At 41.9% G+C, this 20,233-nt stretch overlaps 1 protein-coding gene across 2 annotated transcripts in view; it reads left to right on the top strand.

The window, feature by feature from the left end:
- Positions 1–20,233, top strand: part of VPS53 (VPS53 subunit of GARP complex) — a 132,483-nt gene that overhangs the window by 49,260 nt on the left and 62,990 nt on the right. For both annotated transcript variants that reach the window (XM_002918044.4, XM_034640122.1), the window contains 4 exons: positions 2,762–2,840; positions 5,403–5,546; positions 6,247–6,389; positions 9,191–9,332. In XM_002918044.4, the coding sequence (XP_002918090.1) occupies positions 2,762–2,840; positions 5,403–5,546; positions 6,247–6,389; positions 9,191–9,332 (508 nt within the window). The remainder of the gene's footprint in view (positions 1–2,761; positions 2,841–5,402; positions 5,547–6,246; positions 6,390–9,190; positions 9,333–20,233) is intronic.

The following is a 20,233-nucleotide window of genomic DNA, read 5'->3' as shown; positions in this document are numbered from 1 at the left end:
CTCTATTAGTTGTAGATAAATTTCTTAATCATTCTTATGAAAATCATGGAAGCTCAACTCTGTTCAGCTAACAGAGTCTCAGTTGGTCCCATCTCTTTACAATAGGAACTTACTTTCCTTGTTAGAAGAGAAAGGAGTTTGGCCGAAGATGTGTTCTTTTAGTGTTGACTTCTTCCTAGGATCCTGTTTAGGCAACTGATGGTAAAGACTGTTATTCACATGTCACCCCGAAAATGCATGGAATCATGGTTTGGGTTTATAGATGCCATCCTTAATATCAGTAAGGGAAATGGTTGCTCTTTCATCTGAGTCACTGATGGACACTTGGAAAACTATGTGTGGAAACATTGATGTTCTGAAGCCTGCTCTTCTGATCCAGCGTTGGTCATACCTCCAGCTTGCAGTCACCGTGAAGGTGTCCGCTGTTGCCAGCTAGTGCTGTAAAGGTGGATGCAGGGAGAGAAGCAGTCCCAGAGAGGACAGTGAAAGGCATCCAGACCAGGCCTGCATCCCTGCCCTCTTACTTCACAAATCTTCTTAGTTGTGGCCCAGGTAAGGGAAATGACTTATTTACACGTGGCTCACTGGTGGCACAGCTAAGTCTAGACTATCTCAAGACATAACTTTGAAAATGGATTGAAGAAGATGGCAAGGGGATCTGCAAATCATATTCTGGTACTTCCCCTGTCTCCTACACTCTGGAAGTACCAAGCCTTATCATAGGCTCTGGTTGTCTTTTCAGGCACCCCAGCAAGAATATGGAGTTAGGGGATGAGGGGTGTTAGAGGCAGAGGTGGGACCTTCCTACCACTGAGATGCTCAGGAGCCCTGAGAATATGACCGGGAATGTCCTCGAGGGGGGTGGAACGTCCCCTCTGAGAATTGTCCCCGTGGCTTAGGAGGAACTGGTGCTCTCTTTGTGCTGCCAAGAGGCAAGTAGGAACAGAGGGGCCGGAGGCTCTGGAAGCTCTGTCTTGTGACCTGGCACCAGGGGAGGCTGTCTGCCTGGCCCATTTTGTGGAGTCACAAGACCTCTGAGGTATACAAAAGCATATTCTCTTCTCTCCTGTCAGAGCTCACACTCAAGGCACACTTCCCATTGTCCGTTCGGCAGCACTGGGTGGACGGCCCTGATTGTGATCTGGGGGCTACTCCAGGAATAGCCTCATCTCTGTCACTAAGTGACTGAAGAGGCTGCAAACCCACCTGTAAGGGTGGTTTTAAAGTTTTGAAGATAGTGGAAAAACCCTGGAAAGTATTTGGAGTAAAGCATAATTACATTTTGCCACAGAAAAAAAAAAACAACGGATTGTTTGGGGTCCTGCCTATCCCCTCATTAAAAAAAAAAAAAAATTTCTCAGTAGGTTGCCAGCCACTGCTGAATAGCCAAAGAAATTGTGGTTTTGAGCTGTTCGCTATTTCTGGAAACTTTAAAGTTAATTCCAAAGTAACAGGGTGGAGACCAAAAAAGGAAGAACACTATTTTATGGTGCTTTTAGCAAAGGTAAAATATTTGCCTCAGGCTCCGGGCAGTCAGCTCTGTGGGAATGGCTGGTGCGAGGTGTCCAGCTCCTGGCGGCTGGGGGAGGACGTGATCATTGCAGGTGGTGCTGACACGCACAGTTCCTGTCTCGTGCCAGCTGCTTCTCCTCTCTCCCCTCATTTCAGCAGACATGTAAATCGCCAGGTTAAGTACTGACCTCCCGTTTGGAGCTTTTTTGTTGTGAGTCAGCTTTCTGAGTGAACTTCAGTCTTCATTCATTGGCCTTTACTTCCAAGTAACAGCTAATCTTATCTTTCAGATCTTTTTCTTTTTACTTTAGAAAACATTCCTTTTGTTCATTTGTTGTTGTTGGTTTTTTTAAGATTTTATTTATTTATTTATTTATTAGAGTACACAAGAGCAGGAGGGAGAAAGAGAGAATCCGAAGCAGACTCCCCGCTGGGCGCAGAGCCCAACATAGGGCTCATCCCACCACGGCAAGATCATGACCTGAGCCAAAACGGAGTCGGAGGCTTAACCGACTGAGCCACCTAGGTGCCCCTCCTTTTGTTCATTTGTTAAAACTTAAGATCCTGATATTGACTTTCAGGTTGAAAAAGCAACATCTCTGAGGCAGTGTGGAGCCCTCCTGCATTCTGGACTCCAAGGAGCAGGGGCACAGCTATAGCAGTAATCCAACAGGGATTTCTATTGGACTGGGCATTTTTATGTAGCATTTTCCCCACAGTGTAACTATCCCCTGGTGACACCTTATAAAATTTAACATATACTCCCTTACACCAGGTGAGGGTTGGCCTAGAAACTTTGGGATATAGAAAATCTGTCACGAGAGGGGTGCCTGGGTGGCACAGCAGTTAAGTGTCTGCCTTCGGCTCAGGGCATGATCCCGGCGATGGGATCGAGCCCCACATCAGGCTCTTCTGCTATGAGCCTGCTTCTTCCTCTCCCACTCCCCCTGCTTGTGTTNGCCTGTGTTCCCTCTCTCGCTGGCTGTCTCTATCTCTGTCACATAAATAAAAATAAAATCTTAAAAAAAAAAAAAAAGAAAATCTATCACGAGAATAAATCAGATGCCTGGGTCCTGGGCATAAACTTGCTACTAACTAGTATGTGACCTTTCTTACCTAGCCACCACCCCCCACTCCCCAGACGATCTCTAAAGACTTAAACAGTTCTGAGCCTGATCAATCTTTGCATAATTACTTACGGATATATGAAAATTACACCAGGCAATGACGTGTTCTCTTTTCCCTACAGAGTGAAGGCTGCCCAGACTGAGTTAGGACAGCAAATCCTGGCTGATTTTGAAGAAGCATTTCCTTCCCAGGGCACCAAGGTATTGTTTTCCCTCCAGTCTTAGTCGTTATCACCACTCTTGCCTGTTCACACTCGCTACTGTTACTCTTTCTTTACCATTCGTCTGCTGGCAGCCGTAAGTCGCTTTGCTAGAGGTTTGGGGTAATGAGACCATCCTTGATTTTAAATATCCCAAAGCAGTGTTGATTCTTCATTTGTGTTCTTCCAGCATCAAAGAGTGAGGATTTATTTTGGTTTAATTTAATATGTGTCAAACCTGATATCTCGTCTGCCCAGCAAATTCCTTTTTTCTCATGACTGTGTTAAAAAAAATTTTTTTTTTCAAGCCGCAATGTTTTTTAGAATCGTTACATAACTTATTGGTTTCAGTTTGGTGAAAAGACAGCCGGGAGGTGCATCCCTGGGCTTATGTAACTCTCAGAGTGACACAGCTTGGAGACTCAGTTTTAATGGTCAGAATTGTTCTTTGGGATTAATCCCTTTAGCTCTCGCTGGTGGCGTGGCTGTTTGTGTTGTGTCTGCGAAGGCCATGGTTTTTCGCTTGTGAGCTATGGTTACACTTCTCCCATAACAAGCTTTGCCTCACTTGGCTGTCATTGTGCTTGGGTAACTGCTTTTAGCTCTATCTTTCAAATAGTAGCAGATGTAATCTAATGCCTTGCATGTGTTGGGGAGAGAAGAACCCTCAGAAGCTATTTTTTCTCTATTATTTGAGCTATTTCAAGAGAAAGAATTATTCAACACAGAAATGGACCAAAGCGCACACAGGCAAGCAGTGTTCCTCACTGCACTTGGTGGGTGGAGATGGGGATATATGTTCATTTTCTGAGCCAAGGAACATTTCCTGGACCTGCTCTATAATTCAATAACTGGAAATATCTTAATCATTTTTCTTTGTGCTCCATAAAAGAAACTTAGGAAGTAGGTGGGGGTAGCTGCCCCAGCTTTGTAGATTACTTCCTATAGGAAACCTGCTCTTGATTTTAACGTCTGCACATATTATGGCTGCCTTCTAGTAATCAGATATTTTATTTGTAAAACATGTTCCTTTCAGGACTTTATATTCTGTATTCATTTGATATAACTGTGGGGAATGGATGTTGGAAAGCCATTCTGTAAAAAGGGATTGCAAGATATTCACAAATTATAAACACCAGACTGTTCTTAACCCCAGGGTCTGCTAACCCCAGGGTCTTCTTTACTATACTCTGGTATCTAGCCCAGTTTCAAGAAGTTTCAGAAAGATATGAATGAATCCCAGCTTTATTGTTTAGAAGAAACTAATCATGACCTACTTTATGTCTTTTTCTCAGATCCCACCAGGCAGATGAAGTTAAAAAGGTTTTCTTTAACAACTTCCTTTTTCTGTGGCTGGGTATCTTTTTTTTTTTTTAAGTTTTCTATTCTCCTTTTCAATGACTATGGACTTTTCTTAATGGCCTTGTGTTGCCATTCCTATTTCACAAATAGAAATCAAGACATTAAAATTGTACAAGGTAACCTGCTAAGTCCTTTTTAAATGAAATATCTGAATCCATGAGCCCATAGGTTTCAGCTTCTGTGACTTCTCTATCAGATCAAACACTTTCATCCAGAAGCAAGAGGTGGGCAGTCAGAGCACTCAGCAGATGAAATAACAGCCATTCAGCACAGAGTGAGTCAGCATCTTAACAGTTTAGCTCTCAGGCAGCTTAGTGAACACTTACAGAACTCTTGAACTTCAGTCGAGACAGACACATTATTGGACAGAGTTTACCCAGAAGAATCATAAAGATTTGGAAGAATGTTAATCATCACCTAATTGAAGTCCATTTCTTTCATTTATTTTTCAGATGCGTTTTAATAACTTCGCCAAAGCTACGTAGCTATTTAGCCAAGCCAAGAGTAGATTCCAGGTGTTCTTTTTGCTCTAGTCCACTCAGCCAACCATGTTCATTTAGTGAGTTACTCTAAAGAAAAATTCGGCGAGATTGGATTGCCTTCGGTAATAACAAAGGCTCTCCCATCACGATGTTATCAATATGGCCCCTCAATAGCCTTCTACTGCCTTTCAGATTAAGGGACTGATATAATATTTCACCTCAGGCCACCTGCCTGGGTAGTTGACTGTCAGCAAAACAAGTCTGGCAGTTTGGAACCTGGCTGTAGATTTTAAATGCCACTGCACTGTTTGGCACAAATATGGCACTTTAAGAACAGGAATCTGAGGTTGGAATCGGGAAAGTGGCACGTGTGGAGTGAGACTGGTGTCCTTCTGAATTGTATGGCTCTTCACCAAGGTGATTTCAGTTTTCGTATTCAGAAAGCAAAATTTCCTATGACCATTGCTGGCCCTGTTTCCAAAATGTCTCCTTGCTGATTCACAGAGTAGCTTTTATATTGGCTACTACGGACTAGCTTAATAATTCTTTCATCAAGTAACAAGTAACTAAAATATCCATCCACAGCAAAAGAATAAGTGTCAGGGGAGTGGAAGTAATAATAACTTTAAGAGAGGAACAAGAAGTAGCAGCTGTCAGAGGCCATGAGAGTCAAAGGTTGTTTCTGGCTCTTAACTGGTGTGCGTTGTTTGTTTTACCAGAGGCCAGGAGGACCCAGCAATGTCCTACGAGATGCGTGTCTGGTTGCTAATATTTTGGATCCTAGAATCAAACAGGAAATCATCAAAAAGTTTATTAAACAGCATCTGTCAGAATATCTAGTACTTTTTCAAGAAAACCAAGATGTAAGTATTAACCAAACGAAATCGATGTTACATTTGAATTTGATTGAAAATCGAATGCCCTCGAGTCTACTGATTCATATTTTAATAGTATTACTGCCTTAAAATGTTGATGGTTGAACTGTGACTTTTAGGGTCTGACAGTACAGTTCAGTGGTTCTTAACCATTTTGAGGTCACTGACCCTTTGGAGGAATCAATGGGAGCTACAGATCTTCTCCTCAGAGAAATGTACCTATGCATAAAACTTTGCATACAGTTTCAGGAAATTTATATATCCCTGAAGTCTAATTGTAGCCCCGAGTTAAGAACCTCTGGATCAAGGGGAAAAATAGCCTAGATTCTTTAAAACTGTGAGAAATACGGGTGTCTGGGTGGCTCAAGAGCATCCAACTCTTGATTTTGGCTCAGGTCATGATCTCGGAGTCATGAGATCAAGCCCCGCTTTGGGCTCTGCGTGGGGTGTGGAGCCTGCTTGGGATTCTCTCTCTCCCTCTCTAAAAAATAAAGTAAAGAGTAAAAAGTAAAAAGTAAAGTAAAATAAAATAAAATAATAAAATAGAATAAAAATAAAATAAAAACAAAAACTGTGAGAAATAAAGAGATTGGTTGTGTTTTTCTTGGTTCTGTGTTTTTGTTTATTTCCTTAAATTGTCAACACTACTTCTGAGCACTGGGTGGATTTTGTTCCCTGCCTTCTTCAGGTTGCCTGGCTGGACAAAATTGACCGACGCTATGCCTGGATAAAACGCCAGCTTGTGGACTATGAGGAGAAATATGGCCGTATGTTTCCACGTGAGTGGTACATGACCGAGAGGATTGCAGTAGAATTTTGCCACGTTACAAGGTAGATTCCAACTCTACTGGTTTTATTGTCAATTGAAATCAGTGGATTGAAATCAGTCCCCTGGTCTCTAGGCGTTCCATCTTGTCTTGGGGATTGGGTACCACTTCTACCTTTTTTTGTTGTTGTTTGAGAGTCATCATTTTAATGAGGACCTCTTCACCTGTGCTGGACTCTCTCCCTTTAGAAGACCCTTTTCCTGTTGAAAGTCAGATTTTATAAACCCAAAACCAACCCCTAAACTCGAGCTGCAGCTGTATTCCAACTTCTCTAACTTCGGAGCTCGAAACCTAGAGGAGAGGGCATGTATGTGGAGGAAGAGTAAAAACTTCTAGGAGGAAACTGAGAAAGGGTACACGAGAGTCCTGGGCTAGTAGCCTGTAGTCAAAGCACTTCTTTTCTTAAGAGTAATATATATAAAGCACAGCAGCTTCATCGGCTCCTGTCTTTGCTCTAAGACTTTCCTGTGGCCTGACCCTTGCCTTGAACACGGTGCCTTCTGAACTTAACCTAGTCAAGGCTCATCCACCAGATTCCCCTCTGTTATTCATCACCCCACATTTTCTCCTGTGTCTCCATCACATATATCAGTGTGTAGTATATATATCCATCATCGTGTTGCTTCTCTGACTTGCTACATATATTGTTCCATAGGGATAGGGATAGTATCTACTTCAGTGACACTCAGGAAATATTTGCTGAACAAATTTCCCATCCCTAATGCAGTGCTTTTATAGTCTTTGGATAGTTAATAATATTGGCATCTGAATGTTCTAAGCATCCTAAAGACCTTCTGTCATTCATCCTGTCTCTGCAGTTTCATGAATGTAGCCCAGGGCCCGATAGTCCATTTATATTGAAGAACTAAAGGGATGTCTGGGTGGCTCAGTCGGTTAAGAGTCTGCCTTCGACTCAGGTCATGATCCCAGGGTCCTGGGATCAAGCCCCGCATCGGGCTCCCTGCTCCGTGGGAGCCTGCTTCTCCCTCTCCCTCTGCCTGCTGCTCCACCTACTTGTATTCTCTCTTTCTCTCTCTGTCAAATAAATAAATAAAATCTTAAAAAAAAAAAAAAGGAAAGAAAGAACCAAAACCCAAGAAGTTTAGATCAGTGTGTCCACGACAAAGCTAAAGCTAGAGTCAGATTTTTTATCCTTTACTTGCAGCTGCACCACAGCAGTGGTAGTAACTGGGTTTTATTAGTTATGTATGCCCTTCTTTTTTTTTTTAAAGATTTTTTAAAAATTTATCAATAAGAGAGAGAGCAGGGGCAGGGGCGGAGAGAGAGAGAGAAAAGCAGACTCCCACTGAGTGGGGAGCCCAACGTGGGGCTTGATCCCTGTACCCTGAGACACTTTCTTTCAGACACTTAGCTGACTGAGCCACCCAGGCACCCCAGTTATGTATGTGCTTCTCACAGTGCACAATTACATTAACTCCAGGCAAATTTTTTTAACAAGTCCATGTCTAAGCATAACTTAGCCACCTTAGAATAATTCATGGTAAGCATCTTTCTTAAAATCATAGGGAATATAATGAAGTTGTATGCTTTAAACACATGGGGGGCAGATTTCTTAAGGGATATTAGCTATTGGCTTCATTTTTTTTTAATAGGCTTTATTTTTTAGAGTAATTTTAGGATCACAGCGATGTTGAGAGGGAGATACAGAGGTTTCCCATATATTCCTGCCCCCACACATGCATAGCCCCCCATTATCAACATTCCCCACCAAAATATACATTTGTCACTGTTGATGAACCTGCATCGTCAGACCGTTATCACCCAGAGTCCACAGTTTACATCGGAGTTCACTCCTGATGTACATTCTGTGTGGCTCTTGTTCTCAGAAGCACATTTGCTACCATAGGTTTAGATAACCTTTAAGTGTTGATTCAAGGATAATGTGGTTTTCACTTTTTAAGTCCTGATTAGCAAAGAAAGCAAATTCCTTGAGAAATTGATAACTAATTCTCTTTAGCCTACAGTTCAGTGACTTGCAAACTAATTCTGTGAAGAGTGAAGTCTGCAGGAGACGGGGAGTATGCTAAAGCCACAAATCTGCCGTCGTCGTGGCAGCTAATGGCCCCATTGCTGCTGTTGCTGCCAAGCTTTCATTGTTGGAATTTTGGCTAAAATCCTACAGATACATAATTTTCAAGTAATCGCAGAGGCTCTTTGTTTGGTTTTGCCATTTCTTTGTATGGGAAGATAACCATGACTCAGTACTTCCTAAGAGCTCTCAGGCCACTGCTCCCTCACAGCCCCCGTTCTGAAGCAGAACAGCAAAGTGTACATAAGCTTCGCAGGCAGGCCCCACCTGAGCACGTGCGTGTCACTTTTCACGGGGGGATTCTAGGCTCTCACATGTATTTCCGGGGTTCCTGCTCTCTGGTTGAAGAGATGGAGATTGAGCTCTTAGGAAGAGGGGGCTCTTTAATTCAGTTATTAATGACTTGTGACGTTATATAAAATATACACGTTTTTATAAAATATGAAGTAAGTGCTTTATATATATTATTAACTACTTATGGAAAGGTTGAAAGATCTAAAAATAATAGTAACCATGTAAACAAATTGATCTCGTTAATCCTTGAATTTTTAGACTAGTGGATAATTTCACCTTCAAATTCTTATTTAGAGTATGTATTTCTATTCTCCAAACATTAAAATTGGTAACAGACCTCAGGATTTGAAATGACGATTTACTTCCTTTTTTTTTTTTTTTTGGCTATAAGCTAAACCCGTTTACTTTATACTATCTTGAACAGTTTTTCTTGACAACATTCTTATCTCTTTATTTTGAAGGACAGAACTTGCCAAGATTATGCGTACCAGAGCTAAGGAAATTGAAGTGAAATTGCTTCTTTTTGCTATTCAGAGAACGACTAGCTTTCAGGGGTTTCTTGCCAAACGCTTCTCCGGGTGCACCCTGACAGATGGAACTCTGGTAGGACTTTCCTGAGGGAGGCTGGAACACGAAATCGGGGCCGGGGGGTGGGGCTTCACTTCAGTCTTTCCTAGTTTGGTGGTTCCATCCAGTGGCTCGAGTGCTCAGTCCCTCATTCCAGGGATTTCGCTAAATTATGTGAGTGCTAATGCAGAGTACTCTGTGGATTTAGTGTTTTCTCTTATGCAGTACTTCACGTTTTTAGAGTGTCCTGTCATCATTTTATCTAAGTAGTGGCCCCATCTTACAGACTAGTAATTTTGTGAGTTAGGGAAGCTGCACTTATTCAGTCACAAATACCATATTACTTTATCAGCTGTTGAGTTGTATCACAGTTAGGGTATGTTTTACCTTAGAGTTTGTTTTCTTAATGTCTCTGGGGAGCAAACCAGGTCAGTGCGTTTCTGTAAACCTCAAAGGCAAGTATACAAATCCGCATGTCCAAGAAATACTGAAAGATTTAAAACACAAACGTACGCAGGTGTGAGAACTGGGCACCTCTGTTGGAAAGGTGGAGTGTGTGTTGTTAGTTAATATCACTTAATGTCTGCGTAAGCAAAGACCAGGTTCAAAGCGTCTCTCACAACTTCTTTTTGGAAACCCAGCCCCCTTCCTAACACATCAGTATGCTTTCTTAGATTTCCTATCCATGAAGAAACCAAATTTTTATGTTTTAGAGTAATTTCTGTTTACATCATTACACACACGTGTGCACACACACAGACTTTGAGCTCCTTGAATGCAGGAATCATGGTTGATTTATCTCTGTTCCCTAGTCATGCAAAAAATACACAGACTTTGTGCAGGCTGGCAGGAATGAGGAGGAAGGGAAAACAGGAGGTAAGGAGGAAGAAATCCAAGTTGAGAGAGTCAGACCTCTTAAAATCCTTTAAAGCTGGTAACAACAGAGAAGTGATGTGATTTGGTAGGAAAATCCTTGGACCAACAAATCAAAAGATACTTGTGATCCAATCCAGACCCTGCTAGAATTCCGTGAACTGCCTTCTCTATTACATGAGAAGAAACTATCCTTAAGTAATAAACAAGGGGAGATAAACAAGACATCAAACCCAGAAGCCATAAAGAAAAGTACTGAAAGATTTTACAATATATAAAGAGACGTTAATGTAATTAAGGGATAAACAAACTAGGAAAAAACAGTTTAGGCTATAAGACAAATGATTAATATCTAACATAAAAAAATTCTTTAAAATCAATAAGAAAAAGGCAAGTCACCAATTCGAAAAATGAGTACAGAGTCTAGTAGGAAATTCATTGAAGAAATAACAGTTGGCCAATAAAAATGAAGAAAATAGAACAGGATACTATTTTCTTACATCAGGTTGGCAAAAAAAATTACAAGACTAACAATACAGGTTATTAGTGCTAGTAGACAAATGGGTGCAGCCTTTTTGGAGAGCTAGTTGTCATTATGTATCAAAAAATTAAATGTGCATGCCCTTAGAGGTAGCAGTTTTACATCTGCTATGAAGTCTACAAAAAAAATCCATACAGGTAGAGGATGATGTACCAAGAAAGAGGTGAACTGCACGCTTCAAAGCAAAAAAAAAAAAAAAAAGATTTCTATAAAGTTTATCACTGAAGAATAGTTAAATAAAATGTGGTTTATCCATACTGTGGAATAGTGGGAGAATGTGGGATCGATCTAGAGGTGCTATCATAGAAAAGAAACCTCTCAGGACACCTGGGTGGCTCAATTGGTTAAGCGTCTGCCTTCGGCTCAGGTCATGATCTCAAGGTCCTGGGATCGAGCCCCGCATCGGGCTCCTTGCTCAGCAGGAAGCCTGCTTCTGCCTCTGCCTGTGCTCTCTCTCTCTCTCTTTCTCTCCCTCTCTGATACATAAATAAAATCTTTAAAAAGAAAAACGAAACCTCTCAGATATATTGTGAAGTGGAAAATGGAAGCTGTAGCCCAGTGTAGATGGTGTAATTCCACATGTAAAAACCAAAAAGCAAGTTTATGGGTGTAAATTTGTAAGGAAAAGGTCTCGAAATGATAACAGTGAATGTTCTAGGGAAGGAAGTTGGAGTGAGAGTATGTGGAAAAGCAAAGAATTATTTTTTCATTTTATTCTGGTATTTTGTTTGAGTTGCATAGTTGTGTATGTGTGTATATATATATATACATATACATATTTGTATATATACTTTTTGTATTTACATGCTTTAATAAAGTTATTTTTCAGGTTTTTTTTAAATAAGGGAGATGAGCCAAAACAGTGACTTCCAAGCTTTTCGACAAATTCTAATGTGGAATCCACACAGAATCATAGCTAACACTTGTGAGCACTCTCTCTGTGTTCCACACTGTGCTAGGTGCATTTGCCTGCAGTCAGTCACTTTGCTTCATCAGCTGTAGGAGGGAGGTGCTATATTCATTTAAAACTTACCAGTGGTCACACAGCTAATGTGTAAATACAGAAAAACAGCTACTCTGGTCGAAGCAGGGAAGTAAGAGCAGAGGTTGAGCCTGGAGTCCTATTCACTTGTTCACCCTTCACCTCTGCTACCTTCTCTGTCCCCCACGCTTTTAGTCCTAAAATCCTGGGACTTCAGTGGAATCCACCTCCTTGTACGATATGCCTCAGAGTGGGTGCATCAGGAGCTGGTCCCTCAGGACGCTGGGCTGAAGAGTGGTGGCAGCCACACTCATTTTATTTTATTTTTTTATTTTTTTATTTTTTTTTTAAAGATTTTATTTATTTATTTGACAGAGATAGAGACAGCCAGCAAGAGAGGGAACACAAGCAGGGGGAGTGGGAGAGGAAGAAGCAGGCTCATAGCAGAAGAGCCTGATGTGGGGCTCGATCCCACAACGCCAGGATCATGCCCTGAGCCGAAGGCAGACGCTTAACCGCTGTGCCACCCAGGCGCCCCCACACTCATTTTAAAGGCAAGATCATAAGGCCCTACCTACCGAGGGCCAGTCATGACTGTAGTGAAATAAAATGCAGGGAACCAGAGCATTCTTTCCATACTTAAAAAATAAAAATACATATGTATACTCCTCTGCTTGTTACCTCATGTTCGAAATTGGCTTCTTTTTAGTAACAAGGAAAAAAATAGGCCATGAAACAGATGAAAATGCCCTTAAATAAGATGCAAGCCACAAAAGGAAAGTAATGGAAGTGCGACTGAAAGAAGAATCTCTCTTTCTCCTGAGAAGTATTTGGTTGACTTCAGCAGTGCCTGATAGCCTCATATTGGCCCTCCTCTCTGCCCTACCTGAACTGTGTGTCTGGCCTGGTTTCAAACAGAGACTCATGCAGCTCTGGGTTCAGCCCTACAGAGATCTGCTTGGGGACAGGAGGTTTAAGCATTGAGCGTAGACCCCACCTGGGAGTGGCCTCTGCTCGCCCATGGCTTCCAGCTGGTCAGGGTCAGGGGAGCATAAGGACGGGTTCTGTGAGCTGGAATTCCAGCTAACCACATGGGAAATAGATCCCAATGAAGGGCTGCCTGAATAACTTAAGTGCCAAACACCTGTTTTGAACCCTTCTCCGCCTTTGGCTGGGCCCTACTTCCTGGTGATTTTGCTTTTGCATTTAGGGAACTATAGGATTACAGGGGAACAAATGGCCCTGTTGTATCTGATAACCAGGATAGTCTGTAAACTTGGAGCTGTCCCAAGACACATCACGTCTCATTTGTGCTAGGAAATGCCCCATAGGCCCAGAGAGGTAGAGTAATATGGGCCAGGAAGGCTCCCTCTGGACAAGGTGAGCCTATTGAACATGTACAGACCATGAAAAACTGGCAGGAGCTGTTTGAAGACAGTGCTTTTTTTTTTTTAATGGAAAATAGGTATCGGAATGTCAAAGTGGCAGCTGGCCCACAGTCAGCACCTTCTGTCTGAGGGAGGAGAGGGCTTGGAGGTGCTTGTTTCTCAGGGCAGTGTGGCCTCTCTGCACTTGTGCTCACTCTGCCAGGGCCAGGCTCCTGGGCTGCAGCCTTCCATCTCCCGGCAGGTGCTGCGCTCTGTGGGGTTGGTCATGGTCAGCTGGAACACTTGAGCCTTTTCGGTTTGTTTTTTTGGGGGGGGGTTTGTTTTTTTTGTTTTTTACCAATTTCTTCCCTTTTTGTCTTCTGTTTTGGAAATTTTCTGGCATAATTGATTTATAAATTTCTCTAATTGTTCAGTTGTTGCTTCTTCTCTTATCAAGTTTGCAGAGAGTTTCAGATTACAAATCCTTGGCCAGAAATCCCGCTAAGCCGTAAACTTTTTATTCTCCCCTCCCAGTGGTCAACTGTCTTTTCCACAGATTTCTCCAAATCATTCAACTTCTTTAGATCAGACTCTTCCCTTGGACCACTCTTTGTCCTAGTTATCATGACCTAGCAACCATTCTGCATTCCAAGTCCTGGCAGTGGCTGGTCTATAACCCTGAAGGATTTTCCCTTAAAGGTTAGTTTCTAGAAAGGCAGCAGAACTCCTATGGCTTCCTCCACAAGGAAGGCCAGGTCTTAGAGAATTAGTTCACTGTAGCCCTGCCTTGGGAATATGTAAATGCTATGCTTCTCACTGTAGGTCATGTTCACTCTGAGCCTGGCCCACCATCTACCTTCCTGCGGGCCAAGTGGGGCCACACCTTCACCTGCAGCCTGTAGACCTCAGGAGCAGGGCCACTGGTGGATTAGTCATGGCCAGTGACCATGCTCCCAACTGTGCTAGGAAGAGGTGGCCTGGGGCTGGGGGTCCAAGTGGCCCGACTCTGCAGTCTAGCTCCTTGGCACCCCCCTGAAGACTTGCTGCTCTTTGTCTCCTTACCTCCTCCCTGTGCTGCCTTGCTTTTCCAAAAATCGTTTGTGGCTACCATTTTATTTCAGGGCATCCGAAAAAACTACAAAATGAACCAAGGTATATCTTGTTACTCTATAGCATATGCCAAATTTCATAGAAGGTTGTGAATTCCTTGCAAAGTCAGGGAACAAATAATTCAGCCAAAGAGTCATGTTGACCACAGACCCTCCCAGGCCCATCCACCCCTTCTCACTGTATTATTGAGATCCTTTTAAGCCCCTTGCTGAGTGATTAACAATTAGGGTGAGCTAGAGAGACGATGAACTCACCTGGAAGGACGTGCCACAGTCCAGCTCGTCCTAACTGATCAGTGTGATGCGTCATCTTTGGCTCTTTTTTGACAGATGCAACTTTGATATCTGATAGAGATGGAAACTGAAAGAACCTTAAGGACAGGGCTCGTCTTGTTTTATAGTACTAGCCCTAACAAGTTTATAGTGTCCTGTGCTGTAATTTACTGGAAGAAGTGAGCTGCCATTGCTTTTTGCTAATTGCCTAAACTCCTGACCCTTAAGAGGGATTTGAAATACCCTGTAAATTAAAATGCCTTGAGGGGCGCCTGGGTGGTGCAGTCGTTAAGCGTCTGCCTTCGGCTCAGGGCGTGATCCCGGCGTTCTGGGATCGAGCCCCGCATCAGGCTCCTCCGCTGGCAGCCTGCTTCTTCCTCTCCTGCTTTCCCTGCTTGTGTTCCCTTTCTCGCTGGCTGTCTCTGTCAAATAATAAATAAAATCTTTAAAAAAATAAAATAAAATAAAATAAAATGCCTTGAAGTTAAAAGCAAATACCTGGATGTGATTTAACTATACTTACATTCATTCATAGTAACTCAACGATTCAACGATTAGATTCAAGGTAAACATATTCAGCCTCTACAAAAGCAGAGTAGGTTGGGTTGAGTTTTTGTAACAGGCTCACTGAATTTGGAAGTTTTGGGGTTTTTTTAAATAAGATTAATCATTTTCCCAGTTCATGCAGCTGGATTTCCCCTCCTGACCATTGCATAAATTGCCTTTCTAAATAGAATCATCCTTTGGCTTATAGGGGTCATTTTAGTATACATTTATATTAGCCTGATTTTTAAAATTCCATTATAAATATAGAAGCTATAGGTGTAATTTTCAACCAGGCAGTTTGAGCATAAGAGTGTTTGCAGAAGGCTCACTATATAAGAAAGCCCACCCAGAGTGGCTATACCTCCGTCTTCCAGCAATTCAACACCTGAATTAGGGAGACCTTGCAAGTCGGAGAGGGGCAGGGTCTCAACACTTCTGCCACAGTATAAGGACTTCTGAACAAGGAAATAGCTCTGCTTTGATGTTTCAAAACATTTTGTAAATGGTTTATTTGATGGTGAAGGAATGTGTTCCTTCATTTGAATAACATTCTAAGAGGAGATTAACTTCTGTTAATTTATTTCTGAGAAGAGAATAATATGTAGTCAAGATAGGAAAGGCAGAAATTATAGCAAGAATGGAGACAAGAGAAAACATCATTCAGAGATGAGGATTTTGGTGTGTTCATTTTATAAACTTGAAATTGCACTTTTTAAAAAGACATTTATTTTAGAGAGTGGGTGGGGAAGGGCAGAGGGAGAGGGAGGGAGAATCTCAAGCATACTCCTCACTGAGCATGAAGCCCAGTGTGGGCCTCAGTCTCATGACCCTGAGATCATGACCTGAGCCTAAATCAGGAGTTGGACACTTAACCGATTGAGCCACCCAGACACCCCTCTCATGGTGGTTTTGATATGCATTTTCCTAATGACTGATAACATTGGACATCTTTTAAATGTGCTTATTGGCCATCTTGGAGAAATGTCTGTTCAAGTCCTTTCCCATTATTTAATTAGGTGGTTTGTCTTTTTTTTTTTTTTTTGGAACACGGGGCTTGAACTCACGACCCTGAGATTAGGACCTGAGCTGAGATCCAGAGTTGGACGCTTAACTGACTGAGCCACCCAGGCCTCCCTGGATTGTTTGTCTTTTTTATTGTTGAGTTGTGGGAATGTTTTTAAAAACTATTTTCTAGATACATTCTGTCATTTATCAGGTACACAGTTTGTAAATATTTTCTGTCATTCTGTGAGTTGTCTTTTCACTTTTTAATAGTGTCTTTTGATATGCAAAAGTTTTCCATTTTGATGAAATCATACTTTTCTGGGGTTTTTTTCTTTTGTTATTTGAGTTTTGGTGTCATCCCCAAGTTCACAAGCATTTACCTATGCTATATTCTAAGAGTTGTATAGTTTTTGACTCTTATGTTTAGATCTTGGATCTATATTGAGTTTATTTTTATTTTGATGTGTAAATGCAGTTTTATAACTTACTTTTCTTCATATGTCCTATCTTAAGTGGTTTCTCGGTCATTATACTTGAGATGGTCCAGAATTTCCCTAACTATCCTTTTCTTGTTGGATCCTTAAATAGTTGTCGTTTTTTCACTGCTATAAACAAGGCCACAGTGAACACATTTTTGTTCACATTGGAGATTGTTTTCTTATGATACAAGTATGTTGAATTATAGGGCCAAAAGGTATGAGTTTTTTCAAATTTAAGAAAGCCTCTGTTTTAAACTGTTTTCTGTATCCTTGTCTCTTATGAATGCACCTGCTTAGTCCCCCAGCACTGAGTCTTGATGTTAGTGATGGTTTGTAAGGATTCAGAAGAAATAGTTACTATTTGTTTTCATGCAATTCGTGGTGCTAACATACTGATGCCTAATGTAAAGGGGTAACTCTGCCAGATTTAAAAAAAAAAAAAAAAGGCAAAGCAATCTGAAACTTTTTTTAGAGTAATACATGCTTCCTCCTAGGTATACGCTCAAGAGAATTGAAAATTCTCTTATGTTCATATGAACACTTGTCCATGAATGTTCATAGCAGCACTATTCACAATAGCCAAAAAGTAGAGACAACCCAGATGTCTTTTAATGGGCAAATGGTTAAGGAAAATGTGGTATATCCACGCACTGGAATATTATTCAGCCAAAAAAAGGACTGAAATACTGACACATAACACAGGATGAACCTCGAAAACACTATATAAAGTGAAAGAAGCCAGACACAAAAAGCCACATTTTCTATGAAATGTCCAAAATAGGCAAATTCATAGAGATGGTAAATGGATTAAGAGTTGCCACAGATTAGGGGAAGGGGAGGATTGGAAGTGATAGCTAATGGATATGGGGCTTCCTTTGGGGTAAAAAGGTTTGAGGATTTGATGGTGGTGATGGTGGTACAACCTTGTGAACATACTGAAGATCACTCAGTTGTAAATCATCTAACATGGTGAATTTGATGTTAATTATATATCACAATTTTAAAATATTAAGGGTTTTGGGAAATACTGTGTTTAGTTATAAATCATCTTCACTCTTCAGATAATTTGTCTACCAGAAAAAGGAGAGAGAGAGGGAAATACATGCTTGTTAAAGCTCAAACAGAATAAAATATTTTAAAAGAATAATCTCTTCCTTCTTAATTACTCTAAATCCCTCTCCCCAGAGATTGTCCACTGTTTAATAGTTTGGGGTATATTTTTAAGACTGTGCTACAAGCATGCACACACACACACACACACACACACGGGTTTTTTGTTTTGTTTATAGAAAATAAAAAGTACTGTCCACGTGTCTGAAGAGGATTTTATTGAGTGTTTCTCATCCAATCAGGATTTATTCACAAATGTTTTTTAAACTCTCGGTTTGCGCAGAGCCTTCAGAAAGGATGAAAAATTGAATCAGACAGGTGCCTATGGTCTAGTGGAGAAAGAAGCCTATACATAAGGGTCACAATATAAGATATGAGCGTGGTGGTACCAAGAGAGGTCCCAGTAATATTAAACCCAGTGTGCAGGGCCTGTGTTTACAGTCCTATCAGTTCAAGCCTCCAGGCCATCTCTCTCAGAACAAATCAGGAATTGGGCTGGAATAAAGTATTTATGGAATGAGAAATGCAGAAATTGGAATTTTCATCTTATAACTGAAAGCTTTCTCCTCCAGGGAAAGGAAACAGATTAGTCTTAAATTTCAGAGTTCCTTCTCTGATAATTTGAAGTGTCAAGCGAGGGCCCCAGAAAAGGATTTGTGCAGGCAGACCCGGATGCAGATACACTACTGACTAAAGCCAGGGTCTCTCTTCCCAGCAGTCAGCTAGACAGCTTGGTCATCCTGTGCACCTTATTGTTTTGGAGGTGTTGGGAATCCCATGTGGTTTAATTAGTAGGAATTAACTGGCTATATGAAGAATTTTTCTTTGCTGTATGGACTTGAAATCAACTGTCATCATAGCAAAAAGAAGGAATGCTTTTAAAATTGGAAAGTCGTTCATTTCTTGGCAATTTTTTTGTTTTATTTAGCGGCCCCAGAGCTCATGGAATATGTCATTTGAGTTATTTAAAATCTAAACCCAAACTTTTAATTCTTAATGGTCTACGACAGCTGCAGAGCAGAAATGAGAAGTGTGGTGGTCTGCTTGGCTCTGACAACAGGGCTCTTGCAATAGAAGGCTGTGTTGTGCGGGGGATTGCTCGCTGCAAAGACTTATTCTTTCATCACAGCAAATTATTCTGAGCAGTAACGTCGCCCTCCAAACAGTAGGAGTCTGTGTCCGCCCCTTAGCATTTTCTCATGTAATATTTACTGGTAGGGCATCAGTACGTGCAGTACTTTGAGAACCTCATTGGAGGCTAGGGAAGAAGGCAGAAGCTCAGGGAGCCTGTGCCTTTATAATTTGATGCACCATTGTTTTCATTTCCTGGAGATAACCCAGAGAGACACAATAGCAGGTACAGGATCTTATTTGTGATTAAAAGTTCTTTTTTACAAAACTTCTTAGCCGTGTGCTCCCACTTCTTTCCCATCTGAGAGTTGCTCTGCTGAGAGAGGCACTGCCACAGTTCTGCGCCCTTAAATATGAATGAGAGCTCCCACTTACTGAGCTTTCCCTACTCGCCAGACATTGTGTTGAGCTGCTTTATGTCGTATCTTGTGCTTGACGTGCGTGGTCTCATTTGATCCTCACCCAGCTCTGTGTGGTGGACAGTTGTGTCCCTTCACGTTGCAGGGGAAGAGCTGTGGCTTGGAGAAGCTAAGCAGCATATCCAAGTGAATGAGCCTGGACTCAAACCCAGATTTGTCACTCGTTAATGGTGACACCAGCCATGTAGCTGCTTAGGCCGAAAAGTAAATGGTCCTTGATGCCTTCCTTTCCTTCACCCTCGCATCGTGTTCTCCACCAGTCCTCTTGGGTTTGTCTCCTAAATATGTCCCAAATCTGGCCACCTGTTTCTGTCCCCACAACACTAGCTTAGTTCAGTCCTGTACTGTCTTTGCCTGGAACACAGCAGTGGCCTCTTCGACTGGTCTTCTTCCATTACAATCCATCCTCGCTCCCCACAGCAGTGGAATGATATCTTAAACAATCCAAATTAGAGGGGCGTCTGGGTGGCTCAGTCATTAAGCATCTGCCTTTAGCCCAAGGCCTGATCCTGGGGTCCTGGGATCGAGCCCCACATTGGGCTCCCTGCTCTGCTGGGAGCCTGCTTCTCCCTCTCCCACTCCCCCTGCTTCTGTTCCATCTCTTGCTGTCTCTCTCTGTCAAATAAATAAATAAAATCTTTAAAAAGAAAAATCTAAATTAGATCATATCACTTCCTTATTTAACCCCCCCAGTGACTACCCAGTTCCTGTGAGAAGAAAATCTCACCTTTACCGTGGCCCACAAAGGCTCTGCGATCGGGCTCCAGCTGCCTCTCTTACCTCACGCCCCCTGTCGTCCTCTCTGTCCCTCAGACTCACCAAGCTCATCCCAGCCTTTGCACCAGGCCCCCTGCTGAGAATGCTCTTTCCAGATCTTTGCCTCACTAGCGCCTTCTCCTCATTCTGGTCTCTGCTCATCACCTCCTTGAAGAGGCCCTCCTTGTCTAATCACCCTGTGTAAAGAAGCATTTAGAAATATTGTTTTCAAAGATATATTGCTTTCTAAAAATAACCTAATTTTTTAAAAGATTTTATTTATTTATTTGACAGAGAGAGAGCACAAGCAGGGGGAATGGCAGGCAGAGAGAGAAGGAGAAGCAGC

This window comes from Ailuropoda melanoleuca, chromosome 13 (genome assembly GCF_002007445.2).
Source record: "Ailuropoda melanoleuca isolate Jingjing chromosome 13, ASM200744v2, whole genome shotgun sequence".
Classification (NCBI taxonomy): Eukaryota; Metazoa; Chordata; class Mammalia; order Carnivora; family Ursidae; genus Ailuropoda; species Ailuropoda melanoleuca.
This window is presented reverse-complemented; position numbering and strand designations above follow the sequence as displayed.